Source organism: Macaca fascicularis, chromosome 5 (genome assembly GCF_037993035.2).
Source record: "Macaca fascicularis isolate 582-1 chromosome 5, T2T-MFA8v1.1".
NCBI lineage: Eukaryota > Metazoa > Chordata > Mammalia > Primates > Cercopithecidae > Macaca > Macaca fascicularis.
Window position 1 is genome coordinate 1979220 of NC_088379.1, and position 23725 is coordinate 2002944.

At 52.9% G+C, this 23725-nt stretch overlaps 1 protein-coding gene across 6 annotated transcripts in view; it reads right to left on the reverse strand.

The window, feature by feature from the left end:
- Positions 1-21521, reverse strand: part of LETM1 (leucine zipper and EF-hand containing transmembrane protein 1) — a 45694-nt gene extending 24173 nt beyond the window's left edge. For 3 of the 6 annotated variants that reach the window (XM_005554297.4, XM_005554296.4, XM_005554295.4), the window contains exons 1-4: positions 21228-21521; positions 14035-14095; positions 5546-5996; positions 22-165 (exon numbers count right to left, since the gene is read on the reverse strand). In XM_005554297.4, coding sequence (XP_005554354.3) covers positions 22-165; positions 5546-5996; positions 14035-14095; positions 21228-21309 — 738 coding nt within the window. In that variant the 5' untranslated portion in view covers positions 21310-21521. The remainder of the gene's footprint in view (positions 1-21; positions 166-5545; positions 5997-14034; positions 14096-21227) is intronic. The other 3 variants (XM_074039230.1, XM_074039229.1, XM_065544675.2) reach the window with 1 other exon arrangement.
- Positions 21522-23725: the final 2204 nt, after the last annotated feature.

A 23725-nucleotide genomic window follows, 5' to 3' on the forward strand; every position in this document is an offset into this window, starting at 1 on the left:
CAGTTGGGATGCTGCCCTCACCTTGATGGACTGAGTCTCAAATGTGGATGGCAACATGTTGGGGAAGAGCTTCACAGCAACAGGCAGCAGAAACTCCATGAACGGCACCACCACGAACACGAGGAATGGCACCAGGCGGAAGAGGTCAGCGCAGATCCGGAGAAACTGGAAAGGGGTGGAATCCATCAGAGGGGAGTAGAGCACATGTGGGAACAGGGGCAAGGGGTGTGAGCATTTCTCCTATAACGGTTTACAGGCACAACCTCAGGCAGCGACTCACACGACCCACTGAGGACTCTAAGTTCTAGAACCACTCAGCAGACCACTACCGAAACCCACTTCTTTCTCAGGGTCCAAAGCAAGTACCAGCAGCCTCCAGAAAAGGAGGGTATAGTGCTGACACCAAGGGCCACTGGGTGCTCCCGGCGATTCGGTCCTCCAAGGACACTGGCCAGCAATCCGGGCTCGGGGCCAGCAAGTGAGGGCTCAGGCTGAGGACTGGGCATGATTAGAGTGGTGAGGGGTCACCAGGATGGGCTGACCCATACCTTCTCCTGGAGGGTGCTCTAGAAGCAGGGCTTCTCTCGTGTTTCCTCAGACTATACTACAAAGCAGTCATTAGGAAAAAACCCAAGTATTTCATTGACATAAACAAACTAGTGCTTGATGCCATTAAAGAAACACCCAATTTGAAACAATCAGAAATCCCCGTGAAGCCTGAACAACTGCTGGAAAACAGCGTGGGTGATGCTGCCCCTCCTCGGTGCTGCTCACATACATGGGTCCTTTGGCCAAGGTGTTCCGTGTAGTTCCTATATTTTCACTGGCAATCCCAGGTGTGAGCAATCCCAGGGAGACGCCCTGAGAGCAGCAATGTCCTCTTCCTCCTCCCCAGCCTCTCTCCCGACCCTGCATTCATGGAGCCAGCCTCTACTCTCATGGACACAAAACAGAAGCTCCCTAACTCTCCTATCTGTCATCTGTAGGAGGGGAGAACCCTGCCTTCCTGTACATTCATTTTTCTATTTATTATTGCACTGGACCCATGGACTCCTATATTTTTTTCACTGATTACAATTTATGACTGTCTTTATTCCCAAACGGTGCCGTATTTGGGCAGGACATATCCTTAAAGCTGGTACGTGTTTTTTGATATGTCTCATTAATTTTTTTAGCAGTTCTACTGAGGTGTAATTAATATACCATAACATTCACCTATTTTAAATAAATTTGGCTGGGCGCGGTGGCTCAAGCCTGTAATCCCAGCACTTTGGGAGGCCGAGACGGGTGGATCACGAGGTCAGGAGATCGAGACCATCCTGGCTAACATGGTGAAACCCTATCTCTACTAAAAAAATACAAAAAACTAGCTGGGCGAGGTGGCGGGCGCCTGTAGTCCTAGTTACTCGGGAGGCTGAGGCAGGAGAATGGCATAAACCCGGGAGGCGGAGCTTGCAGTGAGCTGAGATCCGGCCACTGCACTCCAGCCCAGGCGACAGAGCGAGACTCCATCTCAAACAAACAAACAAAAAAATAAATAAATAAATTTGATGACTTTTGGTAAATTTATACATTGTGAAATCATCACTAAAATCCAAATTTACAACTTTTCTTTTTTTTTTTTTTTTTTTGAGACGGAGTCTCGCTCTGCCGCCCAGGCTGGAGTGCAGTGGCCGGATCTCAGCTCACTGCAAGCTCCGCCTCCCGGGTTCTCGCCATTCTCCTGCCTCAGCCTCCCGAGTCGCTGGGACTACAGGCGCCGCCACCTCGCCCGGCTAGTTTTTTGTATTTTTTAGTAGAGACGGGGTTTCACCGTGTCAGCCAGGATGGTCTCGATCTCCTGACCTCGTGATCCGCCCGTCTCGGCCTCCCAAAGTGCTGGGATCACAGGCTTGAGCCACTGCGCCCGGCTCTTTTTTTTTTTTTTTTTTGAGATGGCATCTAGCTCTGTCATCCACATTGGAGTGCAATGGTGCGATCTCGGATCATTGTATTTTCACCTCCCTGGTTGGAGCGATTCTCCTGCCTCAGCCTCCCAAGTAGCTGGGATTACAGACACGTGCCACCAAGCACAGCTAACTTTTTTATATTTTTGGTAGAGACAGGGTTCACCATGTTGGCCAAGCTGGTCTCAAGCTCCTGACCTCAGGTGATCTGCAGCGCTGGCCTCCCAAAGTGCTGGGTTACAGGCGTGAGCCACTGCACCCAAACAAGAAAATAACTTCTTAAATGTTTTAAACACAAAAGCGGAACTACAAATCCCATCCTCTTAGAGCACATTTAAGTGCACAGGATTATCTTTATTTTTTTTATTTTTATTTTTTGGAGACGGAGTCTCGCTCTGTCTCCAGGATGGAGTGTGGTGGCGCGATCTCAGCTCACTGCAACCTCTGCCTCCCGGGTTCAAGTGATTCTCCTGTCTCAGCCTCCTGAGTAGCTGCGACTACAGGTACCCGCCACCACGCCCAGCTAATTTTTGTACTTTTAGTAGAGACAGGGTTTCACCATGTTGGCCAGGATGGTGTCGATCTCTTGATCTCCTGATCGGCCCGCCTCGGCCTCCCAAAATGCTGGGATTACAGGCGTGAGCCAAGGCGCCTGGCCAGGATTATCTTTAAAAAGGAAGGCTGGTGCCGGGTGCAGTGGCTCATGCCTGTGATCCCAGCACTTTGGGAGGCCGAGGCAGCAGGACTGCTTGAGGTCAGGAGTTTGAGACCAGCCTTGGCAACACAGTGAGATCCAGTCTCTACAAAAAATTTAAAAATTAGCCTGGTATGGCAGCAGTATCTGTGGTCCCAGCTACATGGGAGGCTGAGGTGGGAGGATCCCTTATGCTTGGGAGGGCTGAGGCTTTGGTTAGCTTTGAGGGTGTAATTGCACTCCAGCCTGGGTAGGGGAGCGAGACCCTATCTCAAAAATAAAAATAAGTAAATAAATACCAGAGTCACACAAACGTGATATAAACCCCAAGAGCTAGAAACCATGAGGTGTCCTTGGGAGGAAAGGGTGGAGCGGACAGGAGATGAGGCTGCACCTGGGAGAGTGGACTTGATTCTCACACAGGGCTGCACTCTCTGTGGCCCATGGTGTCCCACGGCTCTCACAGAAGCAAACGACATCTGTGCTGAAGAAAACTAGCTCACCACCTACATCATACAAGGTGTACCCCTCTGAAGTGAGATTCCATCTCTTTTAACTAACTAAAAATAAACTAATCGAGCTTTTAGACTTAAAAACATAGCCACTGAAAATAAAACCTCAGTGGTTGCATTAAATAAGATTACTTCAGCTGAAAAGAAAATGAGTAAAATAGAAAGAAGACATCTAGATTGCAGCCCCGAGACAAAGACAGAAAATGGAGAATCTTTTTAGAACCGTGAAGGACAGCAGGAGCTGGTGCACCAGAGGCCAAACCAGGAGCCCCAAGAGCCTGGCCACTGGTGAGCAAGCAGGTTCTACGACAGATGGCAGATGTGGAACCTTGGGGTCAGGAGCACGGATCCCAACAATAAAAACAAACTCACCCAGAGAGACACACACAGCCCTCCAGACAAACCTGGAAGGAATAAGACAGACAGGGCCTGCACCTGCACCAGAAGTGCAACAGTGCCGACGCAGACCCCTCCCTGGAAACAGCAGCGGGGAAGGGGAATGGCATCGAGAGGGTCAAGGCATCGAGAGTGGGTGGAGGTGTGTGCTCAAAACTGCTGGTGGGAGAGTCGAAACATGAGCAGACGGTGTTGCAATTCAATTCAGTGGCTAGGTGCGACTTTGCATAGGTGTGGTGTTATGACAGGTATTAGTTCCTGGCTCAGCTGCCCTTGTTACAGTCTTTTGTGATAATGTTAGGTGTGTCGGGCCTCGGGGGCAGGCCTCTGACCTCCCTACCCTCCTTTCACCTGCCCTCAGGCAGGTCACTAATCTTCCCAACTTCTTGACTATGGGTTTTAAGACCCTCCCTGGCCGGGCGCGGTGGCTCACGCCTGTAATCCCAGCACTTTGGGAGGCCGAGGCGGGCGGATCACAAGGTCAGGAGATCGAGACCACGGTGAAACCCCGTCTCTACTAAAAATACAAAAAATTAGCCGGGCGCGGTTGTGGGCGTCTGTAGTCCCAGCTACTCGGGAGGCTGAGGCAGGAGAATGGCGTGAACCCGGGAGGCGGAGCTTGCAGTGAGCCGAGATCGCGCCACTGCACTCCAGCCTGGGCGACAGAGCGAGACTCCGTCTCAAAAAAAAAAAAAAAAAAAAAAAAAAAAAAGACCCTCCCTAAAGAGGGTTCCGCCCTATGCCCTGAGGGAAGGAATGCCCAAGAGGACTGGGTTCAAGGAGCTTCCAGAAAGCTGAACACGGTAGAGGTTCACTGGGAGTTGCGACCCGGGAAGCATGGAAGCTCCATGCCCCTTCCCTGTACATACCTTGCCTGATGGTCTCTTCACCTGTATCCTTTGCACTATCCTTTATACTAAACTGATAAGTGTTTCCCTAAGTTCTGTGAGCCACTCCAGCAAAATAATCGAACCCAAAGTGGGGGTGGGGGTGCCATCACACCTCATGTAGCCCATAAATACATGTACCTAGTATGTACCCACAAAAATAAAAAATTAAAACAATTTAAAAACAAAGAGGGGGCCAGGCATAGTGGCCCATGCCTATAATCCCAGCACTTTGCGAGGCCAAGGCAGGTGGATCACTTGAAGCCAGGAGTTTGAGGGCAGCCTGGCCAACATGGTGAAACCCCTCTCTACTAAAAATACAAACATTAGCCAGGTGTGATGGTGTATGCCTGAAATCCCAGCTACTCAGGTGGCTGAGGCAGGAGAATCACTTGAACCCAGCAGGCAGAGGTTGCAGTGAGCCAAGACTGTGCCACCACACTCAGGCCTGGGCGACAGAGTGAGACTCTGTCTCAAAAAATAAAAATAAAAATGAAGAGGGGTTGGTGGGAACCTAACTTGAAGCCAGTCTGTTAGAAGTTCCAAGAGGCCTGGACTTGAGACTGGTGGGCGGCATCCTGGGGACAGAGTCCTCACCCTGTGGGATCTGATGTTATCTCCAGGTAGATGTTGTCAGAACTGAATCAGAGGACACCCAGCTGGTGTCTGCTGTGTGGTCTTCTATGTGGATGACTGTTGCAGTGGAGGGGAGAAGAAATACACGGGTAAACCGAGTTTTTCCTAGGCAATAGGTTTTTTTCTCTACCAAACAGAAAGCAAGCCCTAAAAATAACTTTCAAGCAATCTATAGAGTGAAAAGAATTTGGGCACGGCCCAGCACGGTGGCTCACACCTGTAACCCCGACACTCTAGGAGGCTGAGGTGGGAGGATTGTTTAAGCCCAGGAGTTTGAGACCAGCCTGGGCAACAAAGTGAGACCCCGGATCTACAAAAAACAATTAGCCAGGTGTGGTAGCACAAGCCCGTGGTCCCAGATACTCGGCAGGGTGAGGCGGGAGGATTGCCTATGCCCCGGAAATTGCGCTACTGCACTCCAGCCTGGGTGATACAGCAAGAAAAAAAAGAAAGGACTGGACATGTCCCCATTACCTGCCTGCGCTCCCGGCGGGTCAGGGTGTGGCCGTTGAGGATGCGCCAGAGCATGCGTGCTGCGATCTTGGTGTCGATCCATAGCAGGCGGAAGCCATGGTAGTAGTGCTTCAGCTCGTCCAGCACCCTCTGCCCCAGGGACTTCTTCACCACCACCTCTGCGGGGGGGCTGTACACTGGGCCACCTTCCTCCAGCTTCTTGTTTTTGTCCTTCAAGGACTTGAGGGACTTCTCTACTACCGAGTCATCGCCAACAGGGCGTGAAGAGTGCCAGCCGCGCACAGGAAGGCACCGAGGTCCCACGACCACAAAACCCACAGAGGTAGAGGTCCATGGCGCTCCCAACACCGTGCGAAGGCACTCGGGTCTCAGAGTCCAACAGCCGAGGTGATCACCTCTGAAGGATGGGTACACAGGGTGGATGGAAGTGCAGCAGCCAAATGGAACATTCCTTGAAAAGGGAAGAGTAGAAAACAGTATTAAGAGCCAGCACTGGCCGGGCGCGGTGGCTCAAGCCTGTAATCCCAGCACTTTGGGAGGCCGAGACGGGCGGATCACGAGGTCAGGAGTTCGAGACCATCCTGGCTAACACGGTGAAACCCCGTCTCTACTAAAAAATACAAAAAACTAGCCGGGCGAGGTGGCGGGCGCCTGTAGTCCCGGCTACTCGGGAGGCTGAGGCAGGAGAATGGCGTAAAAACCCGGGAGGCAGAGCTTGCAGTGAGCTGAGATCCGGCCACTGCACTCCAGCCTGGGCGACACAGCGAGACTCCGTCTCAAAAAAAAAAAAAAAGAGCCAGCACTAGCCTTTGACAGCTCAGCACCAAACACCAACAGCAGCAAAACCCACATGCCCCGTGCCATGCCATGTCACAACCACACACAGTCCCACCTACTTCCTGATGTTTGCACTGCCCCTGGGGAGCCCTTTGGAAGGGAGGCCAGGACAGCGTGCAGCCCCCTCAGCCCCACACCTCGTCGGACAGCAGCATGGGCTTGCTGATCCCCACAGAAGGGCGGGCAGGTCAGACACAAACACAATCAGCAAAGGATGGATCCCTGGGTGGGTCTCCCAGGCCCACTCCCAGAGACTTGGGGAGGTAGGGTGCATCGCTTTGGCACTTCGTGGGGGAATGGAGGGCAGAGTAGAGACTTTGTTGACTTTGGAGGTCCTCTCCTCCAACAAGTGACTTTCTGGAAAGACCCGTGGCTCTTGAGCAAGACCTGCAGATCAGTAAGGGTGCTCGCTGACCTCAGATCTCTACACTAGCTGTCTGCAGGCACCGGAGCAAAACAGTAAAATCCAAAGAATAAGGCCCAAAGCCCATCTCCTCCTCCTCTACGCACCTGTCCACTCTGGCACCAGCAGGCTCTGAGATCAGAGCCTCACACCTGCCCCCTTGCCTGGACATCCCTAGCTCACGCCCTTGCTTTACTCAGACCTCCCTGACCACTGCACCGCTCTGGCCTCTCATCCACAGTGCTGCCTCCTAGCGGGTGCCCTGCTGACAACTGGCCATCTTAGAGACCAGGTGCATACTGTGTGCACCACACTTGCTTTCTCCCAACCGGAATGTGGGTCTGCGAGGGCCAGAGAGCAGGCTCGAGGCCTCACAGGTGGCAGCGGGAGGCTGGCACTAACCCAGACCCATCTCGGTCCAAGCTGCATCAGCCCCAGCAGCCGCCTGTGCCGTATCCATCACAGAAAGGCCTTGAGGAGGCCACTGCAGCCCGAGCATCTGCAGCATGGACTGTGCCTGGCCCAGAGCCTACGGTTTGTGTGCAACACAGAGACTATCATTTGACCGCAACGTGGTGCCACAACACCATTTACAGTCCAAAATTCAAACAGCTGACCTGTGCGAGGCCCTTTCAGGCTCACGATCTCCTGCGTGTCTTGCCTGGCACACTAGAAACTCCCCTGCAATTGGGCACAAATCCCCCCTGGGTGGCCCGAGCTCACCTAAAAGGCCATGTGTGTCGCATAACTTCACATCAGCTCCTCCTGCTTCCATCAGTTCTCTGTGCCTGGCCTGACACCAGCGGCAAAGCCGGAGTTCCGGAGCAGACTGTTGGAGCTCAAATTCCAGCTCCACTACTTACTGCTGTGTGACCTTGACTGAGTAATTTAACCTCTCTGTGCTTTGGGAGCATTTCTCGTGAATTCGTGTGTTAATAGATACTAAGTACCAGGACAGTAACTGAGACATGGGAACACCCACCAACGACGTGGCTCCTGTGATTACCACTGCCTCACAGCCTCGGAGAAGCCACCGATCAGAGCTGAAAGCCAGGCGGGGACTCTCCGGACCCGCTGCTTGTCTCTCAGATGGGGATACTGGGGGCCTGCAGACACAGGCCTGCCTCGGCTTGTAGCCCGGAGAGGGCAGTGCGACTGGTGCAGGGCACTGTCAGCCCAGGGCAGCTTAGAGTGAGCGCACACCAGGATCAGAAGCCCAGGCAGCGGGGGCGCCTCTCTGCACCAGTAATGGTCTGGGATCTCCCACAAGAACTCTCCCAGGCTCAGAGTCTTCCCTCAATTGCAGACAAGCAAACCCAACACTGACCTCATGGAAAGGTTCTCAAGAATACGGGAAACAGACACATGGAAGGTGCCTGGTGGACACCAGTGAGGCCTGGGAGGGGCAGAAAGGGGGACAGGCACCCCCCCTTGGTCACCTCCCCAATCCCTGTGAGGGCAGCTCCAGGCTCTCTCCAGGGTGGCCCAGCCCCACCCACCATGTCTCTAGGTTCTCCCCAGCTCTGGAGTCACCTCTGAGCCAGGAAGAGGCCCCTGAATCCACACAGTCCAGAGTCAAGGCACGCTGAGGGCCGAGCCACACAGAATGCAGCAGAGCCCATGCAGCCTCAGACTGCCCCCTGGCCAGGCTGTGTTCCTTCTGTGAGGTGGGCTCACCTCCCAGTGTGGGTGACGACAGTGCCCGTGCATGGGAACACACCTCCTCCCTACATCAAGCTGAATTACACAACTTCCCAACCCTCAGTTAGCAAGGAAGATGGTGGCTTCCACAAGAAGGCATGATGCCAGCAGTCACGGGGTGTTGACAGGCAAAGACGAAGACTCAAAAAAACAGACCAGGCAGAGAAGCACAAGGCGGACTCAGTGAAGGCAGGGAGCCATCCAGAGTTGGACACACCCACAGGGGCCTGGTCCTCACCACAGTAACATCCCCCGGCAAATCCCATCAGCATTCACACTAAGTACAGACTGAGAAACAAAAATAGCCTCACATCAGCTGAGGTCTCCCCACTGAATGAGATTCAGGTTTGCTGGGTCTCACAACTGCTGTCTGACAGTCTGCTTAGCCAAAGTCTGGGCGCTGCTTCTCTGCCTTTGTTTCTATGGGAAAGAACGCTGGAAGCTGATACATAATGTCCATGATGTTCTCTTGGATCAAAAATACTCTGGCAGGGCGCAGTGGCTCACATCTGTAATCCCAGTGCTTTGGGAGGCCAACGTGGGTGGATCACTTGAGGCCAGGAATTCAAGACCAGCCTGGCCAACATAGTGAAACCTTGTCTCTACTAAAACTACAAAAATTAGCAGGGTGTGGTGGCACACACATGTAATCCCAGTTACTTGGAGGGCTGAGGCATGAGAACTGCTTGAAGCTGGGAGGTGGAGGCAGCAGGGAGGCAGAGGCTACAGTGAGCCAAGACCGTGCCACCACACTCCAGCCTAGGTAACAGAGTGAGATTGTCTTAAAAAAAAAAAAAAAAGCTCTATCAGCTGAGCACCATGGCTCACACCTGTAATCCCAGCACTACATGAGGCCAAGGAAGGAGGGCTGCTCAATTCCAGGAGTTCGACCCTAGCCTGGGCAACATAGTGAGACCTTGTCTCTACAGAGAAAAAAAAAAAAAAAAAAAGGCCAGGCGTGGTGGCTCACGCCTGTAATCCTAGGACTTTGGGAGGCTGTGGCGGGTGGATCACAAGATCAGGAGTTTGAGACCAGCCTGGCCAATATGGTGAAACCCTGTCTCTACTAAAAATACAAAAATTAGCCGGGCGTGGTAGTGCATGCCTATCATCTCAGCTACTTGGGAGGCCAAGGCAGGAGAATCACTTGAACCTGGGAGGTGGAGGTTGCAGTGAGCCAAGACTGTGCCATTACACCCCAGCCTAGGCGATAGAGTGAGACTCCGTCCCCGGCCGCCCCAAAAAAATGATCCACCTACTCACCCTCAGAGATCTGGGCCATTTCAACTGAGGATTACTTGCATCTGTAAAATAACTGTTTAAAAAAACTAATGCAGGCCGGGCGCGGTGGCTCAAGCCTGTAATCCCAGCACTTTGGGAGGCCGAGACGGGCGGATCACGAGGTCAGGAGATCGAGACCATCCTGGCTAACACGGTGAAACCCCGTCTCTACTAAAAAATACAAAAAACTAGGCCGGGCGTGGTGGCTCAAGCCTGTAATCCCAGCACTTTGGGAGGCCGAGACGGGCGGATCACGAGGTCAGGAGATCGAGACCATCCTGGCTAACACGGTGAAACCCTGTCTCTACTAAAAAATACAAAAAACCAGCCGGGCGAGGTGGCGGGCGCCTATAGTCCCAGCTACTCGGGAGGCTGAGGCAGGAGAATGGCGTGAACCTGGGAGGCGGAGCTTGCAGTGAGCTGAGATCCGGCCACTGCACTCTAGCCTGGGTGACAGAGCAAGACTCCGTCTCAAAAAAAAAAAAAAAAAAAAAAAATACAAAAAACTAGCCGGGCGAGGTGGCGAGCGCCTGTAGTCCCAGCTACTCGGGAGGCTGAGGCAGGAGAATGGTCTAAACCCGGGAGGCGGAGCTTGCAGTGAGCTGAGATCCGGCCACTGCACCCCAGCCTGGGCGACAGAGCAAGACTCTGTCTCAAAAAAAAAAAAAAAAAAAAAAAAAAAAAAACTAATGTAAATGGTTACGATTTATAGCTACTTGTCTGGTGACTCCAGGTGTGTATACTGTGTGACCAAAATAAAAAGTAAAAGTTTTTGGCTGCTGAAACATTACCACCATCCACAATTCTTTTTTTTTTTTTTGAGACACAGTTTTGTTCTGTCACCCAGGCTGGAGTATAGTGGCACAATCTGGGCTCACCGCAAGCTCTACCTTCCAGGTTCACAAAGTTTTCCTGCCTCAGCCACCGAGTAGCTGGGATTACAGGCATGTGCCACTACACCCAGCTAATTTTTGTATTTTTAGTAGAGATGAAGTTTCACCATGTTGGCCAGACTGGTCTCAAACTCCTAACCTCAAGTGATCTGCCTGCCTCAGCCTCCCAAAGTGCTGAGATTACAGGCATGAGCCACTGCACCTGGCCTCATCCATAATTATTATACATATATTTTTGAGACAGACTCTCCCTCAGTTGCCCAGCCTGGAGTGCAGTGGTGTGATCCTGGCTCACTGCAACCTCCACCTCTTGGGTTCAAGTGATTCTCCTGCCTCAGCCTCCCAAGTACCTGGGATTACAGGCGTGCAGCATCACACCCAGTTATTTTTGTATTTTTAGTAGAGACGGGGTTTCACCATGTTGGCCAGGCTGGTCTTGAACTTCTGGCCTCAAGCGATCTGCCCACCTCAACTTCCCAAAGTGCTGAGATTAGAGACGTGAGCTACTGTGCCTGGCCTCATCCTTAATTCTTGATAAGTAAACAAGTCCATCAAAACAGCTGTACAGTCCTCATTGTTTAAATTTTCAAGTAGACGTTCAAAACTGGGAACTTTAAAAAAAGTTACGTGACTAAAGTACAGCTTTTATGTTTTGTTGTTGTTGTTGAGGTGAGTCTCGCTCTGTAGCCCAGGCTGGAGTGCAGTGGCGCCATCTTGGCTCACTGCAAGCTCCGCCTCCCGGGTCCCACTTCAAGCAATTCTCCTGCCTCAGCCTCCCAAGTAGCTGGGATTACAGGAACATTCCATCATGCCCAGCTGATTTTTAAATTATTATTAGAGATGGGGTTTCACCATGTTGGCCAGGCTGGTCTTGAACTCTGACCTTGTGATCTGCCCACCTCAGTCCCCGAAAGTGTTGGGATTACAGGTGTGAGCCACCGTGCCCGGCCAGCTTTTGTTTTAGTATGAAATTTAAATGCTAAAAAGTTGCTGGACAAATTCAACATCCATTCCTAATAAAAAGAGTAACAGACAGAACAGGCCGGGCGCGGTGGCTCAAGCCTGTAATCCCAGCACTTTGGGAGGCCGAGACGGGCGGATCACGAGGTCAGGAGATCGAGACCATCCTGGCGAACACGGTGAAACCCCGTCTCTACTAAAAAATACAAAAAACTAGCCGGGCGCGGTGGCGGGCGCCTGTTGTCCCAGCTACTCGGGAGGCTGAGGCAGGAGAATGGCATGAACCCGGGAGGCGGAGCTTGCAGTGAGCTGAGATCCGGCCACTGCACTCCAGCCTGGGCGACAGAGCGAGACTCCGTCTCAAAAAAAAAAAAAAAAAAAAAAAAAAACAGACAGAACAAAGATTACTTAAACCCAAAAGCTAACACCATATGTCACAAACACTACATTCTGTATTTCCTGCTATTGTGATACTGCATGACTGACTACAGCTGCTCTGACACAGATCTGGCTACTGAGCTAAGAACTGAAACCACCCCAGAAGCAGAAGCCCTGGGAAAGAAAAGGCAGATGATTACTGTGTACTAAGATCACAGCCATAAACTAAACCTGGGCTGCTACAAGAGCTGAACAAATAACAGGAAAGGGGTCAGATACAAGAAAATTGTACAACTTAGCAACTTACGGGACAGCAATAATCACTTAGAAAAGACAATTAAAAGAAATAGAAAATAATAAACATCTGGAAATTATCTAAAACGCAATGCATGTGACCTATACAAAGAAAATAGGCCGGGTGCAGTGGCTCATGCCTGTAATCCCAGCACTTTGGCAGGCCAAAGTCAGGAGGATTGCTTAAGTCCAGGAGTTTGAGACCAGCCTGGACAACACAGTGAGATCCTGTCTACAAAAAATACCGAGAAGAAAAAAATTTAGCAAGGCGTGGTGGTACGTGCCTGAAGTCCCAGCTACTCAGGAGGCTAAGGTGGGAGAATGGCTTGAGCCTGAGAGATCAAAGCTGCAGTGAGCCATGATTGCACCACTGCACTCTAGCCTGGGCAATGAACAGAATGAGACCCTGTCTCAATAAAAAAAAAAAAAAAAAAAAAAAAGTAATATTCCTTCCCAACTGCTTTGATGGGTTTAATGACACTTCAGTTACGATCCTAAAAAGACTGCTTTAGAAGTGAAATGGTTCAGCTCATCTAGAAGGACAGACAAACACTCAAAGGAAAGTCCAGAGAGATGAGGTTTGGGGGAACTGGTCCCCAGGGAGGAACACCTGCTGGAGAACTCACTAAAGAAAATAACGGGAGCAGCTAGGCGTGGTGGCTCATGCCTGTAATCCTAGCACTTTGGGAGGTTGAGGTAGTTGGATCACCTGAGGTCAGGAGTTCAAGAAGAGCCTGGCCGATGTGGTGAAAATTCTATATTTTCGTACTAAAAATGCAAAAATTAGCTGGGTGTGGTGGCGGTGCCTCTAATCCCAGCTACTAGAGAGGCTGAGGCAGGAGAATCACTTGAACCCAGGAGGCAGAGGTTGCAGTGAGCTGAGATCACGCCACTGCACTCCAGCCTGGCGACAGAGCGAGACTGTCTCAAAAAAAAAAAGAAAAGAAAAGAAAATGCAACCGCAAGCAAAAAGACATAAGAAAACCAAATTTTTTTCTCATCCAAAGTTATAATAAAATTACGCTATTTGTGGACCTTAAAGTTGCAGTTTCTGCCGGGCATGGTGGCTCACAGCTATAATCTCAGCACTTTGGGAGGCTAAGGCGGGCGGATCACGGGAGGTCAAGAGTTCAAGACCAGCCTGGCCAATGTGGTGAAACCCTGTCTCTAATAAAAATACAAAAATTAGCCAGGTGCAGTGGAGCATGCCTGTAATCACAGCTACTTGGGAGACTGAGGCAGGAGAATCACTTGAACCTGGGAGGCAGAGGTTGCAGTCAGTAAGCATGTGCCACTGCACTCCAGCCTGGGTGACAGAGCAAGACTGTCTCAAAAAAAAAAAGTTGCAGTTTCAAAGAACCAACAGACATTAAATGAGACTTGCTGTACACCAAAATACTGACACTGGACACTTTGAAGGTTCAGTGGCCAGTGCCCACTCCAACTGGAAGTCCAAAAATTAAATTCCATTTAATTCCTGTTAGGGGACAGGAAGGCTTCTGTCCCCAGCCCTCCAAGTGCAACTGGGCACTGAGGTTAGGAAAGCTTCTATACTTCCTAAAGATTAACTGAGGCATGTGACAATCATTTTCAAAATGGAAAAATAAAGGTTTAAAAGAAACAAAGAACAGGAAAGTAGGATACACTGTTTCCCTCAAAAGTCAAGAGTCACTGGTGACTCTCCACCATTTTCAAACCCTGTTTTCAAATAGACAGGTGCAGAGTGATACTGATTTACTCACAGGCAGCTCCTCAACCCCAGGGTGTTGGCACAGCTGAGATGAGCAGGATCCCCCGGACTACCTATAACAGGAACAGGGGAAAATAAATAAGTAGTAAATCAGGGATTTATACTGATACCTTTTTTTGTTGTTGGTTTTTGGAGTTTCGCTCCTGCGTCCAGGCTAGAGTGCCAATGGCGTGATCTTGGCTTACTGCAATCTCCGCCTCTTGGGTTTAATCGATTCTCCTGCCTCAGCCTCCTGAGTAGCTGGAATTACAGGTGCCCACCACCATGCCCAGCTAATTTCTGTGTGTGTGTGTGTTTTTTTTGTTTTTTGTTTTTTTTAGTAGAGATGGAGTTTTACCATGTTGGCCAAGCTGGTCTCAAACTGCTGACCGCAGGTGATCTGCCTGCCTTGGCCTCCCAAAGTGCTGGGATTGCAGGCATGAGCCACCGTGCCCAGCCTTTTGTTCATTTTTATTTATTTATTTGACTTTGCCCAGGCTGGAATACAGTAGTACAATCACGGCTCACTGCTGCCTTGAACTCCTGGGCTCAAGGGATCCTTTTGCCTCAGCCTCCCAAGCAGTTGGGACTACAGGCATGCACCATCATGCCCGGCTAATTTTTGTAAAGACGGGGTTTCATTTTGTTACCTATTTGCCTAGGCTGGTCTCCAACTTTTGGCATCAAGCGACCCTCCTGCATTGGTCTCCCAAAGTGTTGGGATTACAGGCATGAGCCACCACGCCCAGCCTGATATCTTCTAAGTCTGAAAGAAGGCGGGGTGCCGTGGCTCACGCCTATAATCCCAGCACTTTGGGAGGCAAAGGCGGGTGGATCACCTGAGGCCAGGAGTTCAAGACCAGCTTGACCTACGGTGAAACCTCGTCCCTACTAAAAATACAAAATTAGCCGGGCATGGTGGCGCATGCTTGTAATCCCAGCTACTTGGGAGGCTGAGTCAGGAGAATCGCTTGAACCCGGGAGGCAAAGGTTGCAGTGGGCTGGATTGTACCACTGCACTCCAGCCTGGGTAACAAGAGTGAAACTCCGTCTCAAAAAGAAAAAAAAAAGGTCTGAAAGAGTACAGATCTCTTTTGTAGAAACCTGTGTGTGGGCCGGGCCCGGTGGCTCAAGCCTGTAATCCCAGCACTTTGGGAGGCCCAGACGGGCGGATCACGAGGTCAGGAGATCGAGACCATCCTGGCTAACACGGTGAAACCCTGTCTCTAACGAAAATACAAGAAAATTAGCCGGGCGAGGTGGCGGGCACCTGTAGTCCCAGCTACTCGGGAGGCTGAAGCAGGAGAATGGCGTGAATCCGGGGGGCGGAGCTTGCAGTGAGCCGAGATCGTGCCACTGCACGTCAGCCTGGGGCACAGAGCAAGACTCCGTCTCAAAAAAAAAAAAAAAAAAAAGAAACCTGTGTGTGTAAGTTTCTGGAACCCAGTTCTGAGTGTTGGAAGGTTTCAGAACATTGCTAAGTGAAGGGTCTGCCCCAGTTAGGAAAACAGTATCTCAAAGTAGTCCTAAAGAAAGATGGGGAGCCTCAAGTAGACCCTGGCTCCAGACACCCCAAGAGGGAAGCCAAGCAGGCCAGCCCTAGGGAGGGAGCACTCCTACCAGTTGGCACCATCCCCACTCACTTCAGCTGGCTCTGGGAGAAACGTGATCTCTATGCAGACAGCCCTACAGAGCAAGCAATGACCCCAAGGGGCAAGAGCTGTAAGAATTACTACAACCACAGGCCGGGCGCAGTGGCTCATGCCTGTAATCCCAGCGCTTTGGGAGGCCGAGGCGGGTGGATCACCTGAGGTCGGGAGTTCAAGACCAGCCTGGCCCACATGGTGAAACTCCATCTCCACAAAAAAAAAAAAAAAAATTAGCCAGGCATGATGGCAGGTGCATGTAATGCCAGCTACTCGGGAGGCTGAGGCAGGATAATCACCCGAACCCGGGAGGCAGAGGTTGCAGTGAGCTGAGATCACGCCATTGCACTCAAAAAAAAAAAAAAAAAAAAAGAATTACTAGAACCACAAACACCAAGAGTAAGCCATTTCTTGTATAAACAACAAGTGATAAGCGTACAGCACATTTCTAGGATTTCAACATGTTTTTGATGTTTTCCCTAACTTGCTGTAGTTCCTACAAGCATAAAGTCGGAGTTAATTCATACTACCGACATTCAGAGCCCACTGTGGTCAAACTTCATGCTGGGAACAAGACAGGAATAGGAGCAGCAGGGCCAGAGGCACCAGCCCATGGAGGTGTCAGGCCAGGCTGTGCAGAGGCTAGGTGGTACCAGAGCCAGCAGGTGGCACCTTGAGATGCCCAGTGGCCTTGAACCTCTAGGCAGTGGGGTTGCAATGAGTCCTCAGTCAGGGAGCAGAAAGTGCAGGTTTAAGATGGGGGAGCTCACTCCAGCCAGCCACGAGAGCCAGCATGAGAGGAGGGACAAGATGGGGAGGGCAGGCACTGATCCTGCTCCCAGCGGACCCACTTGTCACTTCACCTCATTTAACAGGAGGCAACCCTCATGCTTCTGTGGGGAAGGAAATTCCTAGCACGTGCCACATTTAGGGCTTGTAACAGTCTGGTCTGTAAATTGGGAGCTGGGTTAAGGGAAAAATGTTAGCTATGTTCTCATACACATCAAGTTACATTTTAAGTTAAAATTTAAAAGCACAGTGCAAGTGAACACACCAAGACCCTTCTCACTCCAGCTGAGACCAGCTTTGGTCCCTCACCTTTCTCCACATGAAGGGGGCCCAGCACATTCTCTACTATCCTCCCCACGCCATGGCACCTTCGGCCCCTCCACCCCTGCCCTGGCCAGCTCCTGCGCCTTAAGGGCTCAGCCCAGCAAGCAGGAAGGCTGGCAGGTCCCCAGAGCTCCCTGATCTGCCCCCCGCAGTGATCCTACCTTCTCTCTAACACTTGCTGTCCCACGGGCTCCCTTACTAGGCTCTCCCTAAAACCTGTTCTGATGGCTTCTGTTCCCAGCTCTCCAAGGAACCCCAAGTCAAGGCCATCCAGGGCGATGGGGATCACTGCTCCATGTCCCTCATGAGCACAGATGTCATCTGTGGCCAGGCCCTGCTGGGAGCCCTTCTGTTCTTTTTTCCAACATCAATGAATTCTCCAACTGGGAGTCCAACAATTTAATTCCATACTGACACTACCCGGAGTTAGCCTACAGGGTAAGGGCTCAGTCGACAAGACTGCCCCCACTCCATATGCCCAGGCTACCCACATTTCAGCTGACTACAAATTTGAGGGTTCCCATGACTGCCTTGGTTTTGATAATTCACAAGAATGACTCAGATGCCAGCAACCGGCTCTACTTACTATCACAGTTTATTATAAAGGGTGCCTAGGAACAACCAGATAGAGAGGCCAAGACGCCAAGGCCAGAGAGGTCCTGAGCACAGGATCCTTTGTCCTGTGGAGCAGGGTGAACACCAATGGGAAGCCTCACCAGCCTCCTCACCCGGAAGTTCTCATCAAGGCTTCATGATTGATTACAGTATTGGCCTACTGGCCATGGGGACTGAACTAAATCTCCAAACCCTCTCCCTTCCTGGAAGGGGCAGGAAGTTCCCACCCTCTAATCACATCACGGCCAGCGCCTCAATCTATCTAAGGGCTTGCCTAGAGTCACCTCATTAGCATAAACTCAGGTGCTGTGATAATGAATAATAGAAGACACTCCCAATCTCACGCCTGTAATCCTAGCACTCTGGGAGGCCAAGGTGGGTGGATTGCTGTTGAGCTCAGGAGTTAAGCCTGGGCAACACAGAGAGACCCTGTCTCTACAAAAAATAAAAAAAATCAGCTGGCAGGAGGATCGCTTAGAGGCTGCAGTGAGCCATGATCAAGCTTCTGCACTCCAGCCTGGGTGACAGAGCAAGACCCTGTCAAAAATACAAATAAACAAAAAAAGACACTCCCATCATTCAGGAAACTTCCAGGGTTTTCAGCCCTCAGTGCTGGTGCCAGGATCGGGTCAAAGAACAAATATATTTCTTATCATAACACACCTTTCTTCACCTGGCTTCCAGGAGACAATGATCCCCTTGCCACTGCTGGGAGATCCTCCCTACCTACCTCCACCTCTTCCCCAGGCAATCTCTTCCCTGACTTGAATACACACCCCCCCACAGGTCTGATGAGCACCGCACAGTCCACACCTCCAAGAACTCTCAACTCACCCCCTGCCTTGTGCTCCTCCCCAGTTTCAACAAATGGCACTGTTGTCCCCAGGCAGCTCAGGCCAGAGGTCACCTCTCCTACACAGCCCTTAGGGTCAACCCCGCTTCTACTCATAAAGCGATTTCCTCCCAAAGAGGACAATATGGAGAGGCAGGAGAAGAGTAACTGGGCAGTGAAAACCTGACCAACACTTCAGCCTACCAATCAAGGTCAACATCAACAGTGACAAATCATTTGGATAGCATGGAGCCTAGATATGATGTGATGAGGATGCTTCACCTCTGTGGTCTTCCTCCAGAAAAACCATCTTTCCCAGCTTGATTATGAGGAAACATCAAAAAATACCAGTAGAGCAGCAAGCACCCTACACTCCACCTGAGCACTACTCCTCAAAGATGTCAAGGTCACTGCAGACAAGGAAAGCCTGAGAAGTAATCAAGGTGGGTAGTGCAGATGGGTCCTGGGACAGAAGAAAGACCTTAGAGTGAAGAATAGGAGAGTAAAGAAAATCTGAACTTTGGGAGGCCGAGACGCGCAGATCACCAGGTCAGGAGATCGAGACCATCCAGGCTAACATGGTGAAACCCTGTCTCTACTAAAAAAATACAAAAAACAAGCCGGGCGAGGTGGCAGGCGCCTGTAGTCCCAGCTACCTGGGAGGCTGAGGCAGGAGAATGGCGTAAACCTGGGAGGCAGAGCTTGCAGTGAGCTGAGATCCGGCCACTGCGCTCCAGCCTGGGCGACAGAGCGAGACTCCGTCTCAAGAAAAAAAAAAAAAAAAAGAAAATCTGAATACATTATGGACTTTAGTGAACAGTAACAGATCAAGGTCAGTTCATTAACTGTGACAACGAACCCTACTCATGTAAGATGTTAGTAGCAGGGGCCTGCAGCACTCCACTTGATGTATCACTCATAGGGGTTCAAGGACCTCCTCCACAGTCCAGCCCTGGGTTGTGCTGGCTCTGAAATCCCTATTGTTCCTACAGCAGACCTGCCAGTGTCCCTGTCACAAAGTGCAGTAGTAACTACGGAAGACATTTGTTTTCCTGAAATGACAGAATCACACATAAAAAGTTAATTATTGGCCGGGCGCGGTGGCTCAAGCCTGTAATCCCAGCACTTTGGGAGGCCGAGATGGGCGGATCACGAGGTCAGGAGATCGAGACCATCCTGGCTAACATGGTGAAACCCCGTCTCTACTAAAAAATACAAAAAAAAAAAAAAACTAGCCGGGCGCGGTGGCGGGCGCCTGTAGTCCCAGCTACTCCGGAGGCTGAGGCAGGAGAATGGCGTGAACCCGGGAGGCAGAGCTTGCAGTGAGCTGAGATCCGGCCACTGCACTCCAGCCTGGGCGGCAGAGCGAGACTCCATCTCAAAAAAAAAAAAAAAAGTTAATTATTATTATTTACCAAAAACCTGCTACATAAGCATGAAGTGGCAAAAGTACTTTTATCACCATCAAGAGGTCCAGAGAGAGCTCTAACATCTAACACAGCAGCTGGAAAGACCAAATGCTGAGCTCCACCTTCAGACTGTGCAGTTTCACCACCCAACATCCTCCCACCACTCCAAAAGTTTTAGTGGCTAACCAGCCATTATTGTTAAAAATTACAAGAATTGGGGGCCAGGCGAGGTGGCTCACGCCTGTAATCCCAGCACTTTGGGAGGTAGAGGTGGGTGGATCACCTGAGGTCAGGAGTTCGAGACCAGCCTGGCCAACACCAGGAAAACCGTCTCTACTAAAAATACAAAAATTAGCCAGTCGTGGTGGTGGGTGCCTGTAATTCCAGCAACTCAGGAGGCTGAGGCAGGAGAATCACTTGAACCCAGGAGGTGGGGGTTGCTGTAAGCCAAGATCACACCACTGCACTTTAGCCTGAGCAACAGATCGAGACACTGTCTCCAAAAACAAAAAAAAAAAAAACAAAAAAAAACACACAAGAATTGGGAGGATACATTCAGGGCAACTTCAATCTCTCTCTCTGGGGGTGGGGAACAGAGACAAGAATTGAAGCTGGGTGTCTGGGCATGGTGGCTCCTGTAATCCCAGCACTTCGGGAGGCCAAAGCAGGAGGATCACTTGAGCCTTGGAGTTCAAGACCAGGCTGGGCAACATATCGAGACCTGTCTCTACAAAAAAATTACCAAAAAAAAAAAAAAAAAAAAAAAAATTAGCTGGGTGTTGTGTGGCACAATTAACAACTTGGGAAGCTGAGGCAGAAGGACAGCTTGAGCCCAGGAGTTGGAGGTGCAATTCGCACCACTGCACTAATTACTTTGAGTCCCCCTTAGCAAGTTTTATGTTTATTCCAATTTTACAAATAAGGACATAAACTCAGATAAGCTGGTTAATGATAGAGAAGGAGGAGGTGGGCACACCCTGGAAGAGCATTCACTCCAGGCAGCACCTTAGGTTAGGGTGGCTAAGGCCACGCACCCTGAGGACCCTCAGGGCTCCGGAGTCCGCGTGTCCCCGGGTGCAGGTCGTGGCCTAATCACACCACAGGGGTCTGTGGGTGCTGGCATCACCTCATGGGTGACGGACCAGGAAGGCTCCCGCGGCCCAGCAGGTCCTGCTCGCCGGTGTCTGCCCGGCCCATCCAGTCTCGTCTCCGGGACCCCAAACGTGACTTAAGGGCACGGCCGACCTCGTGCGTGGACCACACGTTCCACGGAGCTTACTCGCGCAGGACGCGCCAGGGCTGCCCAGCCCTTCAGAACTTTCCCAAGCCTGTCTCGGAGGCAGTGACCTGCGGGGACCCGGGCGCTTAAGGTCACAGCACCAGGCAGAGGCCCAGCGGCTCCGCCCGGCGCTGGCGGTCCAGCCTGCGACGAGATTCGGGGCCCCCACCGGCCCACAGGGGCTCCGGAGGCCGGGACCGCCGGGACCGCCGGGACCCCGCATCACGCGACAACCAGCCCGAACCCGAGGGTCGTCCGCGCTCCCGACCCACCAGCCCGGAGCCAGCCCCGCCCTGGGCGCCGGCCGCTTACCCCGCGGGGCGGTGACCCGAGACGGCGGAGGGAGGCGGGCAGGCGCCCGGCCGCGGCAGCTCCTCAGTAAGATGGACGCCATGTGCCCGGGCGCGGCGGCCGCTCAGGCCTCCCGAGCTGCCTCCTTCTCCTTCTCCGCGGCTGCCGCGTCTCTATGCCGTCCCGGCGGCGCCTCAGGCCCGGCCCGTGCGGACGGCTGACGGCGGCGGCTGGCCTCGGACTGGCGGCGCTCAGCTCAAGGACCCGGCACCGGCGGCGGCCTTGTCCCAGCACAGACGTCCAGAGGCGCAGGGCGGGGCGGCCAGGCCGCAGCTCCCATTGGGCCCCTCAGCGCCCGCCGCCGGCCAGGTGAGGGGCGGACCGCACCACCGCGGACTACCGGTTCCGGCGTGCACCGGGACGGCCTGCACTCTGGGGCGCGGACTACCGATCCCGGCGTGCACCGGGGCGGCGGACTACCCTGAGGCGCGGACTACCGCTCCCGGCGTGCACCGGCACCGGAGCAGTGGGCTTCCGGGGCTCGCTGTATCCTAGTTCCCGTCGTACCGTGGACGCCACCGTTTGCAGCGTGGCGGCGCAGGAGCTGAGGGAGTCGGCCGCGCTTGCGCGGGTATTGTCTTTTCGTCTCCGGGCGGCGGCAACACCGGGTGTGTCCGGAACTTTTCTGGGACTAAGTCCTGCACCCACGAGTAGAAAACGGCTCCTGAGAGCTTGGGGCTCCAAGGGCAAGTCAGGGGACGCTGGGGATGGAGAGGCGCCCTTGTCGCCCTCGGCCGCGGTCCCTCGCCGGTCTCCCCTGCTCTGTGGCTCTACTTTCGGAGGTTTGCACTCCGGCGCGCGCAGCCCTGAGTGCCTTTTCCCTGCGTAGCAGGCGGCCCTCCCCAGATACGGCGCTGCTCGGCGTCGGGGGTCCCCGGCCACCACTAGGGGGACGGGAGCGCAGGGTCCTGCCCCGAAGGACAGGGCCATGCCGGCCCCTGGAGGCGAGGGCACTAGGCTGGGCGGCGGCGCAGCCAGTACACCACCGCCAACCCCGGCACACCGCGTCCTCCCGTCTGAGCGGGAGGGATGGACGTGGGTCCTGCGTGGGCGCGGGGGGACCCCTCGTTTCGCTCTGGCCCAAGCAGCCCCTGGGGTCCCGGGCGCCGCAAGGGCGCCAGGTTTCCTAACCTGGGCCAAACCCCGTCCGCTCCACCTCCCAGTCCAAGAAGGAACAGCCGAAGGCCAGGACACCAAGGACCTGGCTCGGAGTCTCCAGAATTCCCGCCAGAGCTGGGCTGGGCTCGCGGACCGCTCATGCGCTGTCTCCCAAGAGCCTCCCCGCAGCCCATTTTAACAGCCAACCTGACTAGTCCAGGGAAGAGAGACCGTGCAGCCTCCTAGCAGACCGTGACCTCTGAGCCCCACCTTCCCCTTCCTTCCCTAAGATGAGGATCCCTGAGTTGGGGCAGAGAAAGCAGACAGTGAGAAATATGGGGACCTGCGGCGCTGGGGGCCCAGCTGGTCGAGATCTCCAGCTAGGAGATCCCCAGCACGGCATTTGCCCTGCCCTCTGTCTTGTTCAGGGATGTAACCTGCCTCCTGCTTCTCCGCGGCACCTCAGGACACTGCCTGGGGAGGGTTTTGTAGTGCACACTCAGCATCTCTGTTCCCTGGAGCACATGGGGTGTGAAACGCCAGATGCCAGCCAGCTCCCCAGTCTTGAGAGGCTGGTTGAATGGCACATCTCCCTAGGAGGCTCCCTCCCCAGGGTCCCCTCCGCCCCTGCTGTCCGTGCAGTCGGTCCTCACCTATCAGGAAAACTTGGGTTTAGCCTGCTTGCCTGGGTGGTTTTCCCAAACAGGAACTGCCAGGTACTGGGCCTGGATGCGCTTGGATTCCCCATCTCAGGTGGGAGAAGGGGACATTGTTTAGTGCAGGGCACTCTGAAGCCGTTTGTAAGTCCCTGTGTCCACACTGGTCAGTGGGCACCGCAGACATCAAATGCAGACTGAGTTTAAGCACAACTAGGCCTGAACCTAGGCCTGTGCTGCCAACAGACGTGAAGGGGCCCCGTTTCCACACATCCCTCAGGAGACAAAAGGGGGATACAGAAGGATAGTCCTTGTCTCCCCACCCAGGGTCAGGCCTGAGCTGGAGTGGACAGTTGGTCAGGCTCAGAAAGAACTGGACTTTTTATGGCTCAGCTGTAGGACACTGTCCTAGTCCTGGTCGGGACATTGGTCCTGAGCATCAGATGACCCTGCCCGATGCTAGCTAGGGAGGGAGACCCCAGGGAGGGGAGAAACAGGGCTCCTCCTGTTGATGCCATGGGGTCCCAGGTGTCCTGACAAGGCCAAGCAGGAGGTGGTGACTGCCCCATCTGTGCTAGTGTCTGTTTACAGGACTTTGAAGGACACTGGACGAGGGGGGAAGCCCTCCCCGCAGCCTCCACCCTGCCCAAAGTGCCAGGTGTGAGGAAATGTGGAACACGCCCTTGCCTGCAGTTGGGATGAACC